The sequence below is a fragment of the Sorex araneus genome, chromosome 6 (genome assembly GCF_027595985.1).
Source record: "Sorex araneus isolate mSorAra2 chromosome 6, mSorAra2.pri, whole genome shotgun sequence".
In the NCBI taxonomy this organism is placed as follows: Eukaryota; Metazoa; Chordata; class Mammalia; order Eulipotyphla; family Soricidae; genus Sorex; species Sorex araneus.
This window is the reverse complement of record NC_073307.1, coordinates 40,342,750-40,365,711: the sequence shown is the minus strand read 5'-3', so window position 1 is coordinate 40,365,711 and position 22,962 is coordinate 40,342,750. Positions and strand designations below refer to the sequence as shown.

The following is a 22,962-nucleotide window of genomic DNA, read 5'->3' as shown; positions in this document are numbered from 1 at the left end:
CTGGCCCTTAAGAAATTATTAACCTAGAAGGAGAGGTACAGATACAGAATGTTCTCTCACATGTGATGTATAAAGAAACATAGTAGGGGAATAACAAATGCCCAGAGGCAACAGAAACCGAAAACTGGTGAAGCTTCAGTAGGATGCTTATGGGAGAAGGTGGAACACAGTAAGTGGGGGGGAAGGGCAAAATTGAGACAGTGGTGGAAGGAAGCGGAGATTGCTGGAGAGTGTGGTTCTGGAATGCTTTATGTAAGAAACTACCATTCACAATATTTGTAAACCAGGGTACCTAAACTAAGATAAATTTTAAAAAATTATCAGCCTACTTGGACCTCAGTTTTCTTGTCAGCAGTATGAGCAAATAATTTTTACATTCTCTCTAGTCCTAACTCCACGAATTTTTAATATATTGTAAATAATTATTTTAGCTTTAGTAGTGAGAAACTAAGTGAGAAAATTTATAAAATTTATAACAGGATGGGAAGCAGTTTGTAATAGTTGTTTTACTGCCAATATTATATTGCATGCTGGCCTACAGCACATGCATTATAGAAGGAAAGCCTTGTATCCTAGGACAAAGAACTATTGTAAAAGAGACCCTTGTGATCTAAGATGGGTGGTGGAAGGGGCACAAAGAAAAGAATTCTGGCTTAAAGAGTTAGGTATGTATGAAAATTAAAAAGAACTAAATATGTTTGCTATCAATACTTGAATTATGTACTTTTCAATACCTATTAATGGTAATTGGGTTTTTTGAGGAGTGGAATTTGGGCCACATTTAGCAGTGCTCAGGGCTTCCTCCTGGCTTTGCACTTAGGGATCACCCATGGAGGTGCTCAGGAGACTGTATGGGATGCTAGGCATTAAACCTGGGTTGACTGCCTGCAGGGCAAGTGCCTTACCTGCTGTACTATATCACTTTGGCCCCGATGGTGACTGTTCTTGTGAAATTAAATACACACACACACACACACACACACACACACACACACACACACACACACACACACAACACACCTCTCGGAGAGCCCAGCAAGCTACTGAGAGTATCCTGCGCACACAGACAGAGCCTGGCAAGCTACCTGTGGCGTATTCGATATGCCAAAAGCGGTAATGATAGGTCTCATTCCCCTGACCCTGAAAGAGCCTCCAGTCGTTGGGAAAGACGAGTAAGCAGAGGCTGCTAAAATCTCAGGGTTGGGGGGCTGGAGCAATAGCATAGCGGGTAGGGTGTTTGCCTTGCATGCGGCCAACCCGGGTTCGATTCCTAGCATCCCATACGGTCCCCCGAGCACCGCCAGGAGTAATTCCTGAGTGCAGAGCCAGGAGTAACCCCTGAGCATCGCTGGGTGTGACCCAAAAAGCAAAAAAAAAAAAAAAAGCTCAGGGCTGGGAGGAATAGAGATGTTACTGTTGCCCGCTCGAGTAAATCAACAAACAACGGGATGACAGTGATACAGTGATGATTTATAGTACTGTTACTGATAGGGAATCATGCATATCATTTTACCCCTTTTCAGCACCTAGTTCTCATCCAGAGTGACTTCTTCCCTCTATCTTTGTCATAAGGGTCCCTTCTCTAATCTGTTCCCCCTCCCCCCACACACAGTGACAAGCTTTCCACTAAGGACCAGTTCTCCTACTTTTCATTTTTATTGCATTTGGGCATCAGTTATTCCCCTATTACATTTCTTTATGTCCTGCTTATGAGTGAGATCTTTCTGTGTCTGTCCCTTTACCTCTGACTCACATCATGGTACTCCAGATCTATCCATGTATCAACACATTTTATGATTTTATTCTTTATTCTTCTTTTATTTTTAACAACCGAGCCGTATCCCACTGTGTATGCGTACCATTCTGTCATCTATTCCTGGGCACCTGTGTTGTTTACAGCTTTTGGCCATTGTGAATAGTGCTACAATAAACATAGGAGTGCAGATGTCTTTTCTGCATTGTCTTTTGACCCTTAGGATACATTCCCAGGAGTGGGCTTGCAAAATTAAATGGAAGCCCAATTCCTAATTTTTTAAGGATGTCCATACTGTCTTTCAGGAAAGTTGGATCAGTCGACATTCCCAGCAGTGAATGAGGGTCCCTTCCCCCCAACCCCAATGCCCCACATTTGAGCACTGGGTTGTTCTTTTTGATGAGTTCCAGTCTTTGGTTTGTGGTGATATTTCATTGTTCCGATATGCATTTCCCTGATGATTAGTGTTAAAGAGCATTTTCTCATGTTCCCTTTTGATCATTTGTATTTCTTTTTTGAGGAAGTTTATTCATTTCTTCCCATTTTTTTATTTGGGTTGGTGTTTTTTTCTTGTAAAGTTCTCTCAATATTTTGTGTATCTTGGACATTAACCCTTTATTGGGTGAGTGATGGGCAAATAATTTCTTCTAGTCTGTGGGCTGTCTTTGTTTTTTGGTCATTATTTTCCTTTGAGATGCAGAAACCTCTTAAGTTAATGTAGTCCCATTTGCTTATTTTTGAGAAACAGAAACTACTAATAAGTAGTGCAGGACAAAGTTGGTGGTAGTTTAGATATAGTGATAGCATTCAATAAAGATGGAAGAGTTGAACAGAATTGGTGTAAATTTTGCAGATTGACCTGATTATTTTGCTGTTGTTAATGAAGCTATATATTTGAGAAGGGAAATTCTTTTTAAGTAATGTTGCTTATTTTAAAAAATGTTTAAACTGTCTATTGAAATACAATATTTAATGCTGGTATTCTACATATAAATATTTTCTTATTTTCTTTTTGAATTTTATTTTGATCCTTTCTTTACATTCCAGGCTTATGCATCTGGATGTGACATTGTAATACTGGGAAGTGATTTTGAAAGATTACAAATCATCCCAGGAGCTAAGCATGGAAATATTCAAGTGGGGTGTGTAGATTGTTCAATGCTACAAGGCAAGGTTTGTAATCTTATGGTAATTTGTTTTTAATTTTTTTGTTACAGTAGTTTGTGAAGTATTTTATTTTGAATAAGAGACTTTTTGTTTCAAGAAGAATTTCTGTGATGCTTTAAGATGCATTTTGCTGACCGCTGTCATATGTGTTGTAGAGACTGTTGGGACTTTCCTGTTCTTATTTAATTTTGAGAAGTGGGGTAGATGCTGTGCTGTGCCCCGGAGAAGTTGAGGGAAAGAGAGAGAGATTAAAGAAAAAAAAAAAGAGAAACGCCGGTCCCCCACTCGGGGGACCTGGCGGAAACTCTCAAGTCACATACTGCAGGTTGCTGGTGGGCTGCTGGTGTCCCAAGCAGCTTCCTCCTCTTTGTCAGTCATTCTGGGGGTGCGGGCGCGGAGAAATGTCTTATTTAATTTTGAAATACAGCATAATATATCATGAGTGAAACAATGTGATGCTTATTACTAGAAAATAGGTCTTAAGCTTATTTAAAAATTGATTGCGTTGAGGAAAAGGAATGACCATCTTGAATCTGTTTACAAATAAACCAAAAGGAGAAGCAGTTTGTTTTTGTCTGTGAACATGTGGTCACTTCCTTCTAACTTCTGGATAAACTGCAGAACTGAAGGTGAACTTTCAAAAGTCTGTGCTTTTTGTTAGTTCCAAGCCTATAAGAAAAGGGGAAAAAAATCTTTATCTGAACTTCTGTTTGTATGAGAAGTGAAAAGTAACCTTGAAAGTAAAACAGTAAAGATAACTCTGAAACAAGAAAGATATTATGAATCTTTATCAGGTTAAATACAGTTCATCATAGTGTGAAAATTAATTGAGTTTATAACTAGTAAGTAGCATAGTATAATTTAAAAGAACATTGTATAGTGATAGAAGGCCAGGCTGTATATCATTATATTAATCTGAACTGAGTATTTAAATGTACTTAATTTTTTGATTGATATTAAAACATTGTTTTTAATATATAATCCCACTAGAAAATTCTTGTGTGAGGAATCAAAATGTATCTAATTTCTCTTTTTTTAATCAAATCATTTCTAATGAACCTGCCCATCTGGAAAATTACTTCTCAGAACCTTAGTAATATTAGCGGTCAAAATTTATATTTTTACAACCTTTAATTTTTGGTTGGGCTGCATTTTTTTTCTTATTCCTTTTTCTTCCCTTTTTATGTTGCTGGGTATACCTCTCTTTCTTCTGCTCATCCCTTTTTATTCTTAGAGTTATGTAGTACTGATTAATATTGAAAATCTAATTTTAATACTATAAGAGATATCTTTTTGTGATAAACTATTTTAGATAGTCTGGAATGAAGGTGACATTTTGTTTAATAGTCATTCTAAATGCCATTTGTTTCATAGGTGTCAGTATAGTCAAAACCCCTCTGGCCATCTTAGTTTTATTTTTTTTTATTTTTATTTTATCTTAAACTTCATACTTGACAAATAAGCACCATTGCTTTTTCTTTTGAGTAAAGGAGTTAACTTTGGATCTTATTAATGCATGGCAGATAGTTTACAAATGTTATTTCACTCCTCAAAGGTACTCTATTATGAGACAGTTTTATACATTTATAAATTCACATATCGAAATTATATATATACAAAGAGATTAACTATTTGATTCTATAGTTGATAAATAAGAGTACTAGGATTTTGAAGTAGATAGCAGTTCTTTTCAGAACTGGCATTCTCAAGTATTAGTGAATGAAATTGTGTGTGGATGTATCTTAAGTTGTACTTTTCATTTCTTTTTCCTTTTGTTCATAAGTTAACACATCCATTAAATTTCTTTTCTTTTCTTTTTTTTTTTTTTTTTAAGATTGCAGCATCCTATGGAAATGTTATCTCTATTTTTGAGCCAGTTAAAGTACCGAAGCAAAAGAAAAATTTGGTAAGTAATTTTTTTTTTTTTTTTTAGGAATTGAAATGTGTTGAGTATTAGAAAATATTTTTCCAAGACTACAAAATCAGAATAATTACAAAATAAATATATAAATATGATTAGATATATATATATTAAGTGCCACTTCTGCATTTAAATATGTTTAATCTTTCATTGAAATAGAATTGTACTAAACTGTGATGAATTGTCTTAAAATGCTTAATTCTTCTTTCTGACACTTTTATTTATAATAAATATTTAAAGTCAATACCTTTAAGTGTTGTATTTTCTTTGTTAGTGGTAAATACTGTTGTCCATTCATATGTAGGACTTTTTTAATGATCTTTGAACTTGAAACTTTGAGCATGAGTCTTGAAATCTAAATCTATAAACATCTCGGGATTTTTTTTCTTCTTGGGCCATACCCAATGATGCTCAGGGCTGTGGGATCTGTACTCAGAAATTATTCCCGGCAGTGCTCAGGGGACCATATGGGATGCTGGGGATCAAACCTGGATCAGCTGCTTGCAAGGCAAGCACCCTCCCTGCTGTACTATCGCTCCAGCCCATCTCAGGATATTCTTATACTTTAAGAACCACCACAGGGTCAGGAAGATAGTACAGCACAAGCAGTCAGCCTGGGTTCAAGCCTGGCATTGCACATCGTCTCCTAAGCCCCACCAGAAGTGGTTCCGTAGCAGAACTTGAAGTAAGTCCAAGTATTGTCAGGTATAGACCAAACTCCCCATACTTCTAAAATGTACCACTGCATTAAGAGAATGCTTTGGGATCTCATCTATTAGTGGTTAGTGAAAATTAGCTTTGTTGGCTATATAAAGAATATAAAATGTCAAATATAAAAATTACATTTAGTAGGGGTAAACTTAGTTTGCATCTCTGTGTATAATATATTCTGTTTGTTTTGTTTGGGGACTTAACCTGTTAGTGCTTGGGGCTTATCACTGTTTATCCTGACAGTGCTCGAGGTACCATATAAGCTGCTGGGGATGAACCCAAGTTTGCCATGTGCAAGTCAAGAGCCTTATTTGCTGTACCATCTCACTGGTCCCTGTATAGTTTATTCTGGGTCAAGGATTCATACTTCTAAAATCTGAAAATACCTTTTTATAGTAATTAAATTACTGTGCTTTTCAAAGTAATAACAGAAACCTTGAGTGAAAAGACTTTAAATGATATAATATTACAAAAGTGTTAATCTTTTTTTCTAAATTTCTGCGCATAGCAAAAGAACTTAGATGGGGAAAAAACCTTAAAAGAGAAGAAACTTTTAAATTAAAGTCAAATTGAGGGAACTGGAGCTATAGTACAGTGGGTAGGGCGTTTGCCTTGCACGCAGCCAACCCGGGTTTGATTCTCAGCATCCCTTATGGTCCCCTGAGCACCGCCAAGAGTAATTCCTGAGTACATGAGCTACATGAGTACATAACCCCTGTGCATCGCCAGGTGTGACCCCCCCCAAAAAAAAAATTAAAGTCAAATTAAAACTTGATCTTTGTAACTATAATAGTAAAAAGAAATAAGATTTTGGAAGTTTGCGGCATCTTCTCCTAGGTATTGTTTAATTAGTTATTTGAATATACTAAATGTAGATGTCTCTACATCTAGAAATGGGTATTGTTGCTATCTAATCACAGAATCCTTGTTTTATAACTGAATCTAATACTTGTTTTTCTTGAAAACTGACTTCTTGTATTAAGATTAAGAGTTGGAATTGTAATCATTTGATGTCAAAGATGTCAATAAAAATTGGTTAATTGTTTTTTTTTTAATTTTAGGAATTTTATAGTCAGTGGCAGAAAAGTGGCCAGTTTTTTTTAGATTCAAAAGCACACAACATAACTTGGGATCCGTCAGGTAAGAGAACAAGCAAGCCTAACTAAAATGAAATAATAACTTTCGTAGACTGTTGTTTTCATTAATGCTCTGTTTTTCAGTCATTTTTTTGTGAAATTGTGGGGAATGTAAGAACAAATTTTGAAATTATGCTTTTTTTTTTGAGGTTATATTGAAAGGAAACTAAATATGCACTGCAGTAGTGGTTAGATATTCTAGGATACCTATTAGTCTTGAGAAAAAAACATTAATTCTCTGGAGAGTCAGAGTTCCATAGAAGCATATCCTTTCTACCTAAGAATAGATAGATTTTAACAGTGAGAATGAGGATAGATGAAGTATGAGGAACAGAAGGAGGTGAGATGAAATGGGTGATGATGATCAAAAGGTACAGACTTCCAGTTATAATTCCTGAAATGTAGTGTATAGTATGGTACTTACAGATAGTATATTTATGTTTGAGATTTGCTAAGAGAGAAAATTTAAAAAATACTTATCACAAGAGAGAAATTGTAACCACGTATAGTGATGCACTGGCACTATTTCTCAATATATAGTATAAATGTAGAATCATTTATTAAGTTTAATACTGTAGCCTAACTAAAATAATTTTGTCTGCATTTTAAAAAGTGGTACCTCTTTTGAGGAAACTTGTGTTAAACTATGGAATAATAACTATATTTAAATGAAACGTCTCATTAGTACTGCTGGAATTTATTTTTTCTGATGAGATTTTTTTCCCGCCTAGTTGCTGCAATTTGTTGAGCCTTAATTAAATGCCAAGTTTGCTAGAAACATACGCAATATAATCTTTATAATATATCTACAACATCTTAGAAGAAAATTGAGACTCAGAAGGTTGCCCAACTGGATAACTATCATTTATTTGGAAATTAGACACAGGGATTTCTGATACAAAGTTTGTATTTTGCCACAAAGTCACTTCCCTTCTGAAATAAGATGATTTTTCTAGAGATTTATATACCCACAGTCTTTTATTGGCAAGTTGTTTATTATCAACAGTTTGGTCAAAATCATGTTTTCTTTTTTTCTTCATGATATCACAGACTTCCCTTCAGGTTACCCAAGTCATAAATTTAAATACTTCTCTGAAATCTCTTATTAATCTCTTCTGTTAGTTGGGGTCAGTCTTAGAAAATTCTTTTTGAAATGGCTTTCAAATTCTTGCTTTGTTAATATATGATTCAGGTACTTTCTGTAATTTCCTATCTGTATTGTTAGACTCAGTTAACCAATATACTAGTCAGTTAATTAACTCGTTTTCTCTAACCATATCTATTTTAGAGTTACCTTTCTAAAAAGAATCTTTGCATTGGGGGGGTGGGAGGGATACTGGGTTCATTGGTGGTGGAGAATGGACACTGGTGGAAGGATGGGCTCTCAAACATTGCATGAGGGAAAAACAAGCACGAAAATGTGTGAATCTGTAACGGTACCCTCACTGTGACTCACTAATTAAAAAATAAATAAATTTAAATAAAAAAATAAAGGTTTAAAAAAATAAAAATAAGAATCTTTGCTTTTATGTACATAAAGTACTTTTGAAAATGTTGAAAATTCATCTCTAGAAAAGAGTATTTTTTAAAAAAAATTTGAAGCTTTAGTTTCTTTGTTTATTTTTTATATCTGACATGATTTATTGTCATCAGACCTGTACTACAAAAATTATTGAAGTAAATCAAGTGTAAGGTAAATGATACAAGAGAAAAACATGGCTTTAGAGATAATATTAAAAAGAAAATCATAGACTAATATCTGATGAATATAAAAGTTTAAATTCTCAACAATACCTGAGCTAGCCAAATCGACCAACATTGCAAAAGGATCATATATCAAGATCAAGTAGGATTCATTGTAGTTTTTTAAAAGCCATTTTTATTTTGGATGGATTTTGATATCTAGGCATTTAGTATCAGACTTTGTGTTATTTTTGGTTTTGTTTTAGATTTTTGAGCTATATCTTGTTATGCTCGGGACTACTGTCTCTGCTCAGGAATCACTCCTGGCAGGGCTTGGGGGACCATATGGAATGCTGGGGATCAAAGTTGGGTCAGAAGCATGCAAGGCCTTGCCCACTGTCTGTTTTCCTAACTCCAGAAAAGTATACATTATGTACATTTAACAGTTTATTTCAGTGGAGTGAGATACATTGTTCTCTTCATCTCTCTTGAGGTTTTTTGTTTGTTTGTTTGTTTGTTTGTTTTTTGGTTTTGAGTCCATACCTGGCCATACTCCTGTCTCTGTGGTTAGGGATCACTCTTGGTGTTGCTCAGGGTAACATACAGGGTACCTGTGATTGAATCTGAGTTGACTGCATGCAAGGCAAGTGCCTTCCTGTGGTACTCTCTCTCTAACCTCTTTGTCTATACTTATCTCATTTGAAACTCCATGTTCTAAAATAAATCCAACTAATGTAACTCCCCCATGTTAAATGATGATAAAATCAGACTCCTTATGAACCTCAGAAATTATTCATAGGGGCTGAAGAGATAGTAGAAGGATTAAGGTGTACACTTTGTGTGCTGCCAACCTTTGTTTGATTGCTAGTACCACATTGTTCCAAGACATACCTGAAAAACCCTGAGCACCACTGGGCTGCTAATCCCCAAAACTGCAGGGCCTGAGCAGCCGCACATCTTCAGGCCCTCTTACTGAATCACTGGCTTTCCAAGCATCACTGAATGTTGTCCTCTGGTCAGTTGAAAAATTCTTGAGGCTCTTCTCCACCTGCCCTTCCACCAATAATTCACAGTCTAAAATACTAACAGGGATTTTAAGCAATCTTACTGCTTTTTCCATCCTACTCAATTAATCTTGTTCCTTAACAAGAGATTGTGCGACATTCTAGGGAACATATCCGAATTTTGTATGCTCTCATGGCTTTTTGTAATATTTCTCTGCTAGAATATTTCTCTATTACTATCATAAAACAGGGCAGTTACTCATTTGTAGTATATTAAAAAGTACAGTATGAGACTAACATCCATGGATAGTAGCAACAAGGGCAAGGAGGATAGGTCTATGGTTGGAAGACTGCCTCAAGTGCTGGGAAAGAGGGCATTTGGGATAAAGAAGGGACCAGTGACAATGATAGTTGGAAGGGATTGCTCTGAATGGGAGATATGTGCTGAATATGGGTAAAGGACAGAATGTGATGGCCTCTCAGTATCTATTGCAAACTATGATGTCCAAAAGTGGAGAAAGAGAAAGAAGAAAAGAGACAAAATGGGGAAAGAGGGAGGAGAAGGCTACTAGGGACATAGTGGTAGGAAATGTACACTGGTGGAGGGATGGGTGTTGGAATAGTATATGATTGAAACCTGATCATGAAAGCTTTGTAACTGTGTATCTCATCGTAATTCTATTAAAATTTTTTTTAAAAGGGAAGTGTTTCATTTGTCATTGCATCATATAATGTCTAGCACAGTGTGTAGTACAGAGATGTTATTAAATTATTGTTGAGTAAGAGATAATTAGATCTATTACTGTTTCCTCCAGACTGCTTCAAGAGTCAAACTACAGCTTATTTTCTTTCTTTCTTTTTTTTTTTTCTTTTTGGGTCACACCTGGAGATGCACAAGGGTTACTCCTGGCTCTGCACTCAGGGATTACCCCCGGCAGTGCTCAGGGGACCATACGGGATGCTGGGATTTTTGGGTTGGCTGCATGCAAGGCAAACGCCCTACCCGTTGTGCTATTGCTCTAGCCCCCTGTTTATTTTCATTTCCACCAAATGTTTCTTATGATGTGACCTTTTTCAGAGATTGAGTTATTTTTATATATAATATGTATATATTATATAAAATTGCTGAACATATAATTTAACAATAACAGTTTAATCAATAACAGTGATAGTGATGAATAATATATTATGCATATATACATATTTCTAGGCAATCGTCTATTAACTGGTTCTAGCTGTTTACAACTCTGGTCCAAAGCTAATTTGGAGAAGCCAACTGAAGATGAAAATCCAGATAAAACTGACCTTAACTTTGGCGACTGGAGATGCATTTGGAATTGCAAGTAAGCAATTAATTAGAAAATAAGACTGATAAATCTGTTCTGTATGGATATATTGCAAGTTCATTTTAGTTTACTTAAAACCATAACCATAAAAAGTATTCATTTTTATTCTGTGATAAACCTTTTCTAGTCTATAAGGGATTTGTTATTTTTTATCTTTGGTGTCATACTTTAAAATCCATTGAAAAATTGTTGGATTAAGAGCAATTAAGAGTTGGTGAAAGATGAAACATGATGGCCTTTCAGTATCTATATTGCAAACCATAATGCCTTAAAGTAGAGCGTAGAAGAAAAATGCCTGCCATAGAGGTAGGGGTAGGGTGGGGTGGGGGGTGATAGGAGGGATACTGGGGATATTGATGGTGGGAAATATGTATTGGTAGAAGGATGGTTTTGGGACATTGTATGACTGAAACTCAATCATGAAAGCTTTGTAACTATTTTATGGTGATTCAATAAAAAAATTTTTTTAAAAGCAATTGAGAAGGATAAGAAACTTGTAAGATCTATGTGAAGATCATTAGACACAAACTTTCAAAATCATACGTAGAGACACACACACCTAATATACTTTTGAAATTAATGTCTCTTACTGTGAAAAAGAATTATCTTCCCCATATTAGACTATATAATCAAACTAATCATCAAAATCTCATTGAGATTTCTTTCTTTGAGCATAGTTTTAATGTATATTTAGGGACCAGAGTACAGAAGGTAGGGCACTTGCCTTGCATGCAGTCAATCAGAGTTCAATACCCAGCACCTCATATGCTCTCTGGAGACCACCAGGAGTGATCCCTGAATGTAGAGCCAGGAGTAGGCCTTAAGCACTGCTGGGGTGGCCCCAAAATACAAATAAGTAATCAAAATGCATCTTAAAAGACAAATATGGGACCTGGAGTCATGACTTAGTGACTTAGAATGCCTTACTTGTTAATGAATGGCCATGAGTTTAGGCCCCTGTGTTCACCACAGATGCTTGTAATGTTGGCAGCTCTGGCATCTATTATGCCCAGTGCCACAAGTAGTTTCTCACCACGCCACAGACAGGTATGTTTAAGCACTGCTAAATGGGGTGTGAGAACTGGATATCTGGTGAGCACCACGATTTTTTAAAGAGAAAGGTGGGGTCCAGAAACATAATAGAGCAGGTAAGGTGTTTGCCTTACAAGTGGCCAACTCAGGTTTGATGCCTGGTGTCCTACATGGTTCCCTAAGCCCTGTAGTAGTGATTCCTGAATGCAGAGCCAGGAGTAAGCCTTCAGCACCTCCAGGTGTCGCCCCCAAAACAAAACAAAACAGAACCAGAAGAAGAAAAGGATCAGGCCAGTGTTGAGCACTTGCCTGTGTGAGTCTTTGAGTTTGATCCCTGGGCAACACACACACACACACACACACACACACATACACACACACACACACACACACATACACACACACACACACAAAATTAAAAATATGAAAACCTTTCACTGTGACTAGGGAGAAGACTTGGAGGACTGAAGTTCTTGCTATATGTGAGGGAACCATAACTTAGGTTCCTGGCTTAGGAACTGCCATTGTTCATTCAAACATTGCAGGGTGGGGTCCTTACAGTGAAACAAAACAAAACAAAAAAGTGTTCCTATACCACAGTGAGGAAGTGTGGCCTTGAATGTGCATGAGTGTGAGCACTGCAGTGACACCACCACCCTGCTCCCATGGGCACTACAACCAGAAAGAATATGTGTGCTTCAAATAAAGAATGCGAATGTGTGAAGCCTGCAACTAAATGAATGTAAACCTTGCTGAGCTCTGGGGCCAAATGAGTGATGGTGAACACTTTCTCACATGACTATTGGCCATCTTACTGATATGTCTTCTTTGGAAAATGTGTGTTCATCTCCTTGTTCATATTTGGTTGAGTCATTGGATTTTTTTGTTGTTGAGTTTTGTGAATACATTGTAGATCATGGATATCTGTTCTTTATTTGATGTATTATGTACAAATATTTTCCCCCATCAGTAAGGTGTTTTATTAACTGCTTTTATTTTGTCGGTTTCAGTGTCTGTTACATTTTATTTAGAATTGAGAAAATTCATTTATTTGAGATAAACTGTGATGAAATTTCTCATCAGCCCGCTTTACAAATACATTTAGGATAAATCCTTTACCCAGTCACTTGGGTAAAGAAAAGTAAGAGCTATTTTCATACCAGTGTATACTCATAAGTGGAGGAAACATGAAGGGTTTTTTTTCTTTTAATAAGAATTTTATTTTATTGAATCACCATGTGCAAAATTACAATGCTTCCAGGCTTAAGTCTTAGTCATACAATGCTGAAACAACCATCCCTTCACCAGTGCCCATATCCCACCACCAAAAAAAAAAAAAAAAAAACTCACACAGTACACCTCCCATCCCACCCACCCCACCTTGTAACTGATAATTTTCACTTTATTTTCTATTTACTTTGGTTACATTCACTATTTCAACACTGACCTCACCATTACTGTTAGGAGCACCCCACTAGAGTCAGACCTGTTGTGAAGAGAAATGAGGTCTTGGATTTCTGTACTTTAACAACTAAATCCAGGGAGATTTCTTCTGGATATTGGATCATTGCAAGCTTGTAAACCCCATCTGTGGTCGTCATAATATGGTGGTCCCCACGCCCTTCATCCCCAGGAAGGGACAGGCGAGAGAGAGAAATACCTTTCCCCTCCTGGGCGGGCATGGGGTCGTGGCTTAGTTCTCAGGCTGGAGACATTCTGCAAGTAGCTGCCCATGCCAAAAGTAGTTTAGCTGGGTCTGGATTCACGCTCGTGCAGCTGTGGAGGGGCCGCAAACGTGTGCGGCCCCCGGGATCACATCTCGGCAGTGGCAGCATGAAGGGTTTTTTTTGACTGACTACCATGCTCAATGATAGAGGTGAAGTTGAATCCTTGATCATTACAAAACCTTTCATTCACCCACACATAGTCTTTAGGTAGATGCTAGTTTAAAGTAAAACATTTAAAAATACTTATTTAATTTAGAGCTGTAGCTTATGTTTTGCATGCAGGATGCCTGGGGTCATTTCCCAGCACCACTTGGTCTCATAAGCACAGAGCCCCTGAGAGCTGTCATTTGTGGCCCAAAATACAAAAGAAAAGGAAAAAAATAACTGATTAATTATTCATGGAAATATTTATTGTAATATAAAATCTATGGTTCTGGAAATAAGATACCATATCTAAAAAACAAACCCTTACATTATAAGTGAGTGTAAGCTGTAATACTTAAACTTTTTAGAAGTTTGTCAAGGGGTTGAGAGATAATAGAGGAGGCAAGGAGCTTCCTTACTAGCTGCCAAATTTGCTCAATAGTCAGCCTGAGGTCACTCCTGAACATAAACCAGGAATAGCCCCTGAGTACTTCCCGGTATGGATAACAACTCCCTAAACACCCCCTTCTCACTAACCAACCCCTGGGGAAAAAAAAAAGAATATGACAAGTTATGTCTTGCATGGTTCTTATGCATGGTTATTTTTACATAAAATAATTCTTATATTTGTTTTGTGTATGTTTTGTTTGGGGGCTATACTAGCAGTCTTCAGGGGTAAGGCTAGGGATGGAACATGGATCTAGCACATGCAAGCAAGTGTCCTATCTGCTGTCCTATCTCTTTGGCTCTCATATTTAAGATTTATTTATTATGTATATAGTGATTCATTCTGGGGGTCGTACTTGGTATTAGGGGCTACTTCTGGCTCAGGGTGAGGGGAATAACTTTTGTCAGTGCTGGGGTGGGATAGGGAACATGAATTCCCAGGGATCAAAACCAGGCTTCCTGTATGCGTATGCTTTACATCCCATTAGACTGACTCAATTTTGACCTTAAGGTTTATTTTATTTATTCATTTTTATTTTGTAAGCACACACTTTGTAGTTCTCAGGGCTTATTCCTGACAGTACTCAGGGAGTTACTTCAGGCAGTGCTCAGGGAAGCATGTGTGGTGCCAGGGATTGAAGCCAGGTCAGCTGCATGCAGGTCAAGTGACTCACCTGATACACTATCTCTTCACTCTCAGATTTTAATTATTTTATTTATGTGTATAAATTGGTGTATAGACCAATTTAATATAATTGATGAAAGTTAGTATTTCATTCTCTCGTTAATTTTCCTTATATGTTTAATTTATAGAACTGCTTCTGAAGTTCATTTAATGAAATTTTCACCAGATGGAGAATTTTTTGCCACTGCTGGGAAGGTAAATTGTGAAAAAGCTGTTCCCAGATTGTGTTATGGTTGATTTAGAAATTTATGATATGTTAACCAGTCCCATTCATTTTTGTTTGTGTGTTTGGGGGGCCACACCTGGCTGTGCCCAGGACTTACTCCTGGCTTTGCCCTCAAGGATCACTTCTGGCAGGGTTTGGGGGACCATATGGGGTGCAAAGGATTGAACTTGGTTCAGCCATATACAAGGCAAATGCCATACCTGCTGTACTATCGCTCTGACCCGAGCCCCATTCTTTTACTTATTTGAATTGAAATATTTTTATTGAAATGTTCTGCGGGCTGGAGCGATAGCACAGTAGTAGGGCGTTCGCCTTTCACACGGATGACCTGTGTTCGATTCCTCCACCCCTCTCAGAGAGCCCGGCAAGCTACCGAGAATATCCTGCCCGTACGGCAGAGCCTGGCAAGCAACCTGTGGTATATTGGATGTGCCAAAAAGAGTAACAAATAAGTGTCACAATCGAGAGATGTTACTGGTGCCCGCTTGAACAAATCGTTGAGCAATGGGATGACAGTGAAAATGTTCTGCACTGTCATCCCGTTGTTCATCGATTTGCTTGAGCGGACACAGTAACGTCTCCATTGTGAGACTTGTTACTGTTTTTGTTATATTGAATATGCCACGGGTCGCTTGTCAGGCTCTGCCGTGAGGGCGGGATACTCTCGGTAGCTTGCCGGGCTCTCCGAGAGGGATGGAGGAATTCAACCCGGGTCGGCCGCATGCAAGGCAAACGCCCTACCTGCTGAGCTAAATAGCAAATATTGGTTAAATATTATTATAATGAGAGATAGTATTATTGAAACGGATAGCTCAAGGTATAAATAAGCTGCTTGCCAGCTTTTAAATTTTGAGCCAGTATTTTTGTGTGTGTGTGTTGGAGGGAAGGAGAGACATGGGGATTTGGTCCACATCCGGCAGTGATTAAGGGTTACTCCTGGCTGTGCACTCAGGAATTTTTCCTGGCAGTACATGGGGAACCATATGGGATGCTGGGTTGGAACTTGGGTTGGACACATGGGATGCTGGGTTGGAACTTGGGTTGGACAAGACAAGTGCCTTGCCCACTGTACTATCTCTGCAGCCCATGAGCCAGTAATTTTTAAGTTTTTTTAATTAAAATTAAAAAAAAAATTTTGCATCGCACCCAGCAATGCACAGGGGTTACTCCTGGCAGTGCTCAGGGGACCATATAGGATGCTGGGAATCGAACTCGGGTCGGCTGCATGCAAAGCAAATGCCCTACCCGCTATTCTATTGTTCCAGCCCCAGTAATTTTTTTTGAATCTTGGTTTTCTCATGTATAAACTGAGGATAATAACACCAGCCTTGTAAGCAGTTAAGTCATCAGATTACTTAGGCAGTCTTTGTTAAGTGATTGGCATGTCTTTTTTTAAAAAAAAAATGCTTTTTGGGTCACACCTGGTGATGCACACCTAGTGATGCACTCCTGGCTCTGCACTCAGGAATTACTCCTGGCAGTGCTCAGGGGACCATATGGGATACTAGGAATCAAACCCAGGTTGGCCGCATGCAAGGCAAATACCCTATCTGCTGTGCTATCACTCCAGCCCCTGTTGTCATGTCTTTCATGTTGTATAATGTTAATAAAGTTTAGCTACTTTCTTACATTAATTATCTAAAAGATGATAATCTTAGCAGACTGTGTTTAAAATACAAATTTATAGATCTCCTAGAAGGATATTTGTGACCCTTTGATACAGGGTTCTATTTTTTTATTTAAAAATAATATAGGGGCTGGAGAGATAGCACAGTGGGTAGGGCGTTTGCCTTGCACGCGGCCGACCCGGGTTCAAATCCCAGCATCCCATATGGTCCCCTGAGCACGGCCAGGGGTAATTCCTGAGTGCAAAGCCAGGAGTAACCCCTGTGCATCGCCAGGTGTGACCCAAAAAGCAAAAAAAGAAAAATAAATAAAAATAAAATAAAAAATAAAAAATAAAAATAATATAGTGCTGGGGGCTGGAGCAATAGCACAGCGGGTAGGGCGTTTGCCTTGCACGCGGCCGACCCGGGTTCGATTCCCAGCATCCCATATGGTCCCCTGAGCACCGCCAGGGGTAATTCCTGCAGAGCCAGGAGCAACCCCTGTGCATCGCCGGATGTGACCCAAAAAGCAATATATATATATATATATATATATATATATATATATATAGTGCTTGAAAGATTTCATTTAACCATTGGTTTGCAGATTAGATCATGAGCTGCTGAAATACTATGGTCTGAAAGTATGATTCCAGATCATCTGCAGATTAAGAATGTGCATTACTCTAGATCATCAGCAAAGGTTTTTCTTTTCTTTTTTAATAGCTCTTCAGGCTGACTTGGGCATGCAATTCATAGTTTTTGAGCAAAATTCAGTAGTATATGGTAACTAGAATTTTCCTTGATATAGACTTTAAAAAATACCCATACTCACAGACCTTAATTCTCAAAGCACAATTTAGTAGTGTTTATGTGAAAACATCAGAATTGTGCTAATAGTATGGGATAAGACACTTGCCTTGACTGACCAGATTCAATCCTAGACACCCCATATGGTCCCATCAAGTCCCGCTAGGAGTAAGCAATCCTTGAGTGCAGAACCAGGAGTAAGCCCCGAGCATAGCCAGGTGTAGCCCAAAATCAAAAACAATGACGACAAATGAATCAGAATTGGAGCCTTCCTTATTTTCTCTGTGTCTAAAGTCACATCTCTTAAGTTAATTGTGATTAGAGTGCCTACCAACTTTGACTTTTGCTTTTTAATTTAATCTTTAATTTCTGATGGATGTTCTTTTTTTTTTCCCCTTAGGATGACTGTCTTTTAAAGGTATGGTATAACGTAGAAAACTGGCGGACAGCTGTTACCTCTCCAGATAGAAGTTCAGAAATACAATCTCAAGGAGAAATTGACTTTTCTTTTGTGTACTTGGCCCATCCTCGAGCTGTAAATGGATTTTCCTGGCGTAAAATAAGCAAATACATGCCGAGGTTAGTGAATTAGTTATTTTCTCTGTGAGAAAACATTTATTGTGACTTTAATTTTTCTTTGGAGAAAAAGTCCACAGCTATAGGAATTGGGCCTGTCAGGAGTCAAGTAGGAATAGTCTCTGGCATGCACGTATCTTGGCAAGAATCAGCTATAATTGGTACTGAAGAGGAGAGTCACATGAAAGGATACTATCAGATGAGAATTATAAACCTTCTAGTATCCTAAGTTTAGCTAGTTCCTTGCTTGGTATTGACATTTACATGGGCTCTAACTCATGTGCCAGATGGTATGTTGCTTGTTTTTTTAAAGCAAGCAAACAAACAGAAAACAAGTTTATTGGGATAATATACCATGAGACCATAAATATTTATTTTATTACATCAGTTATTTTTTAAATTAAAAATATTTTTAATTGAATCACTGGGATATACAGTTTCAAAGTTGTTCATGATTGATTTTCAGTCACACAATCTTCTAGCACCCATCACTTTACCAGTGTACATTTCCCACTACTCGTGTCCCCAGTTTCCCTCAGGTCCTCCACCTTCTACCACACCTGCTCCCCCAGCCTACCTCTATGGCAGGCACTTTTTTTCTCTCTTTTCTTCTCTCTTTCCTCCCACCCCTTTTTAGGCATTGTGGTTTAAAATACTGTTACTGAAGAAGATGATGCATATCACTTTACCTCCTTTCAGCACCCAGTTCTTGTTCAGAGCAATCATTTCCAACTGCCTTCTCTGTCCTAACTGCACTCCCCTCTCCCTTGCCTCTTTGTGGCAAGCTGCCTACCATGTGCCAGGTCTCCCCTGTTGTTTCTATTGTCTTTGGGTATTATTCTCACATAGTTTTGGGTTTTTTTGGTAGGGGTGTTGTTTTTTTGTTTTCTGTACTTAAACATCATGGTTTACAGTTGTTCATGATGATTTGTTACAGGCATTCAGTATTCCAGTATCAATCCTATGGCTGCTGCTACTTTCCCCTCCACCATTATCTCCATTTCCCCAACCTAGCAGTCCCAAAATAATGTATTTTATATTGTTTGTTAACCACTAGATGGCTAACTAAATGATCAGGAAGTACTTCAGTAAAAGATAATTTGTGAAAATTGTTGTGTCTCGGGCTGGAGCAATAGCACAGGGGTAGGGCGTTTGCCTTTCACAAGGCCGACCCATGTTCGATTCCTCCGCCCTTCTCAGAGAGCCCGGCAAGCTACCGAGAGTATCGTGCCCGCACGGCAGAGCCTGGCAAGCTACCCGTAGGGTATTGGATATGCCAAAAATAGTAACAGTAAATCTCACAATGAGAGTCGTTACTGGTGCCCGCTGGAACAAATCTCTGAGCAATGGGATAACAGTGACAGTGACAGTTGTGTCTCAGCATGGGGTCATTAAGTCCTTGTCTGAGGTTTAACTAAGCTGATGTTGCTATTGAACCTTCTGTGTTAATGTTTTTGTTAGTCGAGCTGAGTTGACTTCTACTTTACATTTTCTTCCAATCTGGTGTGCTCCTATTGCGATGTTAATATTGTAGTTTGGGTATTTCACCCCAGAAAATCCAGAATATTTAACTGGGCAGTGAGCTTATATGGCGATGGTGGTAGAATGGGGTGTGACTGCCAGGGCTTCAGAAGTACAGGGAAATAGAGGTAGGTCACCCACCCCAACTTTAAAAAGGCCTGGGGTTTTTTAGCCCCCCCCCAAAAAAAAAACAAAACTGGGTGTACCTGCAATTTTTAGCGATTGCGCATCTCTATAGTGCTATTGTGAGGTGATGAAGTCCAGTCATAGACATGGCAGCAGCTATTGGGGTGCGACTGTGGCTGCCAGGGCTTTGGTAGAGTGGGAACTTGGTCTACCCTTTACAAGCATTGTCCCACACGTTATAGCTAGGGACTGGACTGGTCTATATGAGAAATTTTTGTGGTTCTCATAGTATGTTTTTTTTTTTAATATCCTGAAAATGAGTGCGGTCAACATGTTTAACAGTGAAAGCTACAGAGTGTTTTTCCTTTAACTTAAATACTTGATAGAAAACTTAACACTGTACTCTTTAATCATATAATATGTTTTACTGTCTACTACAGGATATTCTACTATGGTGACTTTTATTCCCCTCTCAATTTTCTGAGTTAACACAATAGTTCCCTCCTTGATGCTTATAAAGTTTATTAATGTCTATATAATTGATTATTCTTTTATTTTGTAGCATATAAAACAATTTACTGAAGTTAAGACTTGACTAAGGAAGGAGATGTGGATAGTATTTATTTTATAACTTTTCTGTTCTTGTACAACTTTTGCCATATGTTAGGCAAAAAGATTTGGTATAAGTATACTAAGTACTGATAAAGGGGAAGAAAGGACAATAGCTGGGCTGGAGGGATAGCTGGGCTACTCCTTGCCCACAGCCAACCTAGATTCAAATTCCTAGCTTCCCAGATAGTCCTCCAAGCCTTACTGGGAGTGATCCCTGAGTGCAGATCCAGGAGTAAACCCTGAGCACCATCAAGTGTGGCCCAAAAGCCAAAAATAAATAAGGAAAAGAAAAGGCAGAATGACCTGTTTTATCTAAATTGCTCTCCCCATTTCAGCATTCACCCTTTGCTCTGTCCTTTCACCATCTTTCCCTCACTACTACTCTGTCTTTTCCCCTTTTCCACCCACTCTTTAGGTTATCCCCCTCAGCTCTTTTGCAAGTTTTGTGCCTCCCCAGACCACACTTGACCTGTCCTCCTCCTGTGCCTAGCCTCATCTTCTAGTCTCTTTCCACATACTTTACTGTAGCTTCATAGTGATTGTATGCCTGTACCTTTTCAGAAAGTGAAAATTCAATTATAATCATCCATTGTATAAGTTTTTTTTCATTGACAGAGTTTTTTGCTTACTAATTGAAGTTTTATGGCATAATATGTCTTTGTTCTTTAGATAGAAGAATCTTGAATTCCTAAAATAAGAAATTATAGGTATTTTTAAAACTATTAATTTATAGATAGGAAAATAGATTAGTAGGTATTTGCTGTATGATCAAATGCATGCTCAATTGCCATGGTATCACTGTGTTGCATAACTTATATTGACTTATCTTTATGTCTGTGCAAGTAATTATAGAAATGTTGTAAATGTGATACTGTGTGAAACTTAATTTTTTGCCTGTAAAATCTTTCTTTCTTAGGGCATCTGTATGTAATGTATTGTTGACTTGCTGCAAAGATAACGTATGTCGTCTTTGGGTAGAGACATTTTTACCAAATGATTCTCTACTGTATGGAGGTGACTGCAACCATTGGACTGAACCAGTGACTTTCACAAATAACTTCAAGAGAAATGCTTCCAGTAAAGAACGAGTTCAAAATGCTTTGGATGTAAGTGTTTTGATAGATTTCAGTTCCTACAAGTTTTGTTTTTTTTTAATTGGAATTATATTTTATTGAATCACCATGTGGAAAATTACAGTGCTTTCAGGCATAAGTCTCAGTTATACAATGCTGAAACAACCATCCCTTCACCAGTGCCCATATCCCACCACCAAAAAAAAAAAAAACCCCACACAGTACACCTCCCATCCCGCAACTCCCCCCCCTTTGGAACTGATAAGTTTCACTTTACTTTCTGTTTACTTTGGTTACATTCAATATTTCAACACAAACCTCACTATTTTTGTTAGGAGTACCCCTCTAGAGTCAGACCTGTTGTGAATAGATATGCGGTTTTAGATTTCTGTACTTTTAACAACTAAATCCAGGGAGATTTTTTCCAGATATTGGATCATTGCAAGCTTGTAAACCCCATCAGTGGTCGTTATAATATGGCAGTCACCATGCCCTTCATCCCCGGAAAGGAAGAGGCGAGAGAGAGAAATACCTTTCCCCTCCTGGGCGGGCATGGGGTCGTGGCTTAGTTCTCAGGCTGGAGACATTCTGCGAGGAGCTGCCCATGCCAAAAGTAGTTTAGTTGGGTCTGGATTCACGTTCTTGCAGCTTCAGAGAGGCTGCACACACGTGCGGCCCCCGGGATCACATCTCAGCGGCAGTAGTTCCTACAAGTTTTAAAATCATTTGTACAATGTATTTTTAATAATGCACAGATAACATTTACAGTCATGGATACTTATAAAAAATGCATATCTTTATGAATAGCCATAAAAAAGAAAAATTTCTAAGCTTTTTTGGTTTAAAAATTATTCTAATGCTTTTTTCTTATGCACAAAATACTATAATTGTGAAGTCTCTTGGGTTAGCTAACAATAACAGGATGATTACACTTTTTCTTTTTCATTTTTTTTGTTTGTTTTTTTGTCTGACAGAAGGTCATCACACCCAGTGATGTGCAAGAGTTACTCCTGGCTTTGCATTCAGCAATCACTTGGGGACCTCGAGTGGAAATCACTTGGGGACCTTGGGTGGTGGACAGTTTGGGATGCTGGGGAAGGCAGGAACTTTCCCTGCTATACTGTAGCTCCTGCCCTGGATGATTACACTTTATTTTCATAAATTAAAATTTGAGAATGCAGATGTTTGGCTCTTAAAATATTTTTTTTCTTTACCAGCTTTTGGTATTTTTGTTTCATTTTAGTTATAGGAAGTTAAAGTAGTTTTTTAAACTCTGTTTGTTTGTTTTGAATTGGGGCCACAACTGGTGGTACTCAGGGATCATTCCAGGTGGGGCTTGGGGGATCATGGGGTGCTGGGGATTGAACCTGGATCAGCCACATGCAAGGCAATTGCCCTACCCATGGTACTATCTCTCTGGCCCCTAAATTCTGTTCTGCTTTTGTTATCTTTAGATCACTATAGAACTTGGGGAATATTTGATTACTTAATATTGAAACAGTTCATTTTTGGTGTCCAGACCAATATAAAATAATTTAGTACTGGTTCCTCCTCCTTTTTTTTTTTAAGTTATCTGAACGTTACCTGAAAATTCTTTATTCTTAAAATCTTTGATTGTAGAGCAGTCATTTTCAGTTTGGATGTTTTAATGACTC

At 38.0% G+C, this 22,962-nt stretch overlaps 1 protein-coding gene across 5 annotated transcripts in view; it reads left to right on the top strand.

The window, feature by feature from the left end:
• DMXL1 (Dmx like 1) overlaps window positions 1-22,962 on the top strand; it is a 128,135-nt gene that overhangs the window by 7,255 nt on the left and 97,918 nt on the right. For all 5 annotated transcript variants that reach the window (XR_008630623.1, XM_055141063.1, XM_055141062.1 and 2 more), the window contains exons 2-8: window positions 2,801-2,926; window positions 4,755-4,826; window positions 6,614-6,692; window positions 10,586-10,718; window positions 14,885-14,951; window positions 17,800-17,978; window positions 21,151-21,340. Coding sequence is in view for 4 of the 5 variants with exons in the window: in XM_055141063.1 (XP_054997038.1) it covers window positions 2,801-2,926; window positions 4,755-4,826; window positions 6,614-6,692; window positions 10,586-10,718; window positions 14,885-14,951; window positions 17,800-17,978; window positions 21,151-21,340 (846 nt within the window). In the remaining variant the exon portion in view is untranslated. The remainder of the gene's footprint in view (window positions 1-2,800; window positions 2,927-4,754; window positions 4,827-6,613; window positions 6,693-10,585; window positions 10,719-14,884; window positions 14,952-17,799; window positions 17,979-21,150; window positions 21,341-22,962) is intronic.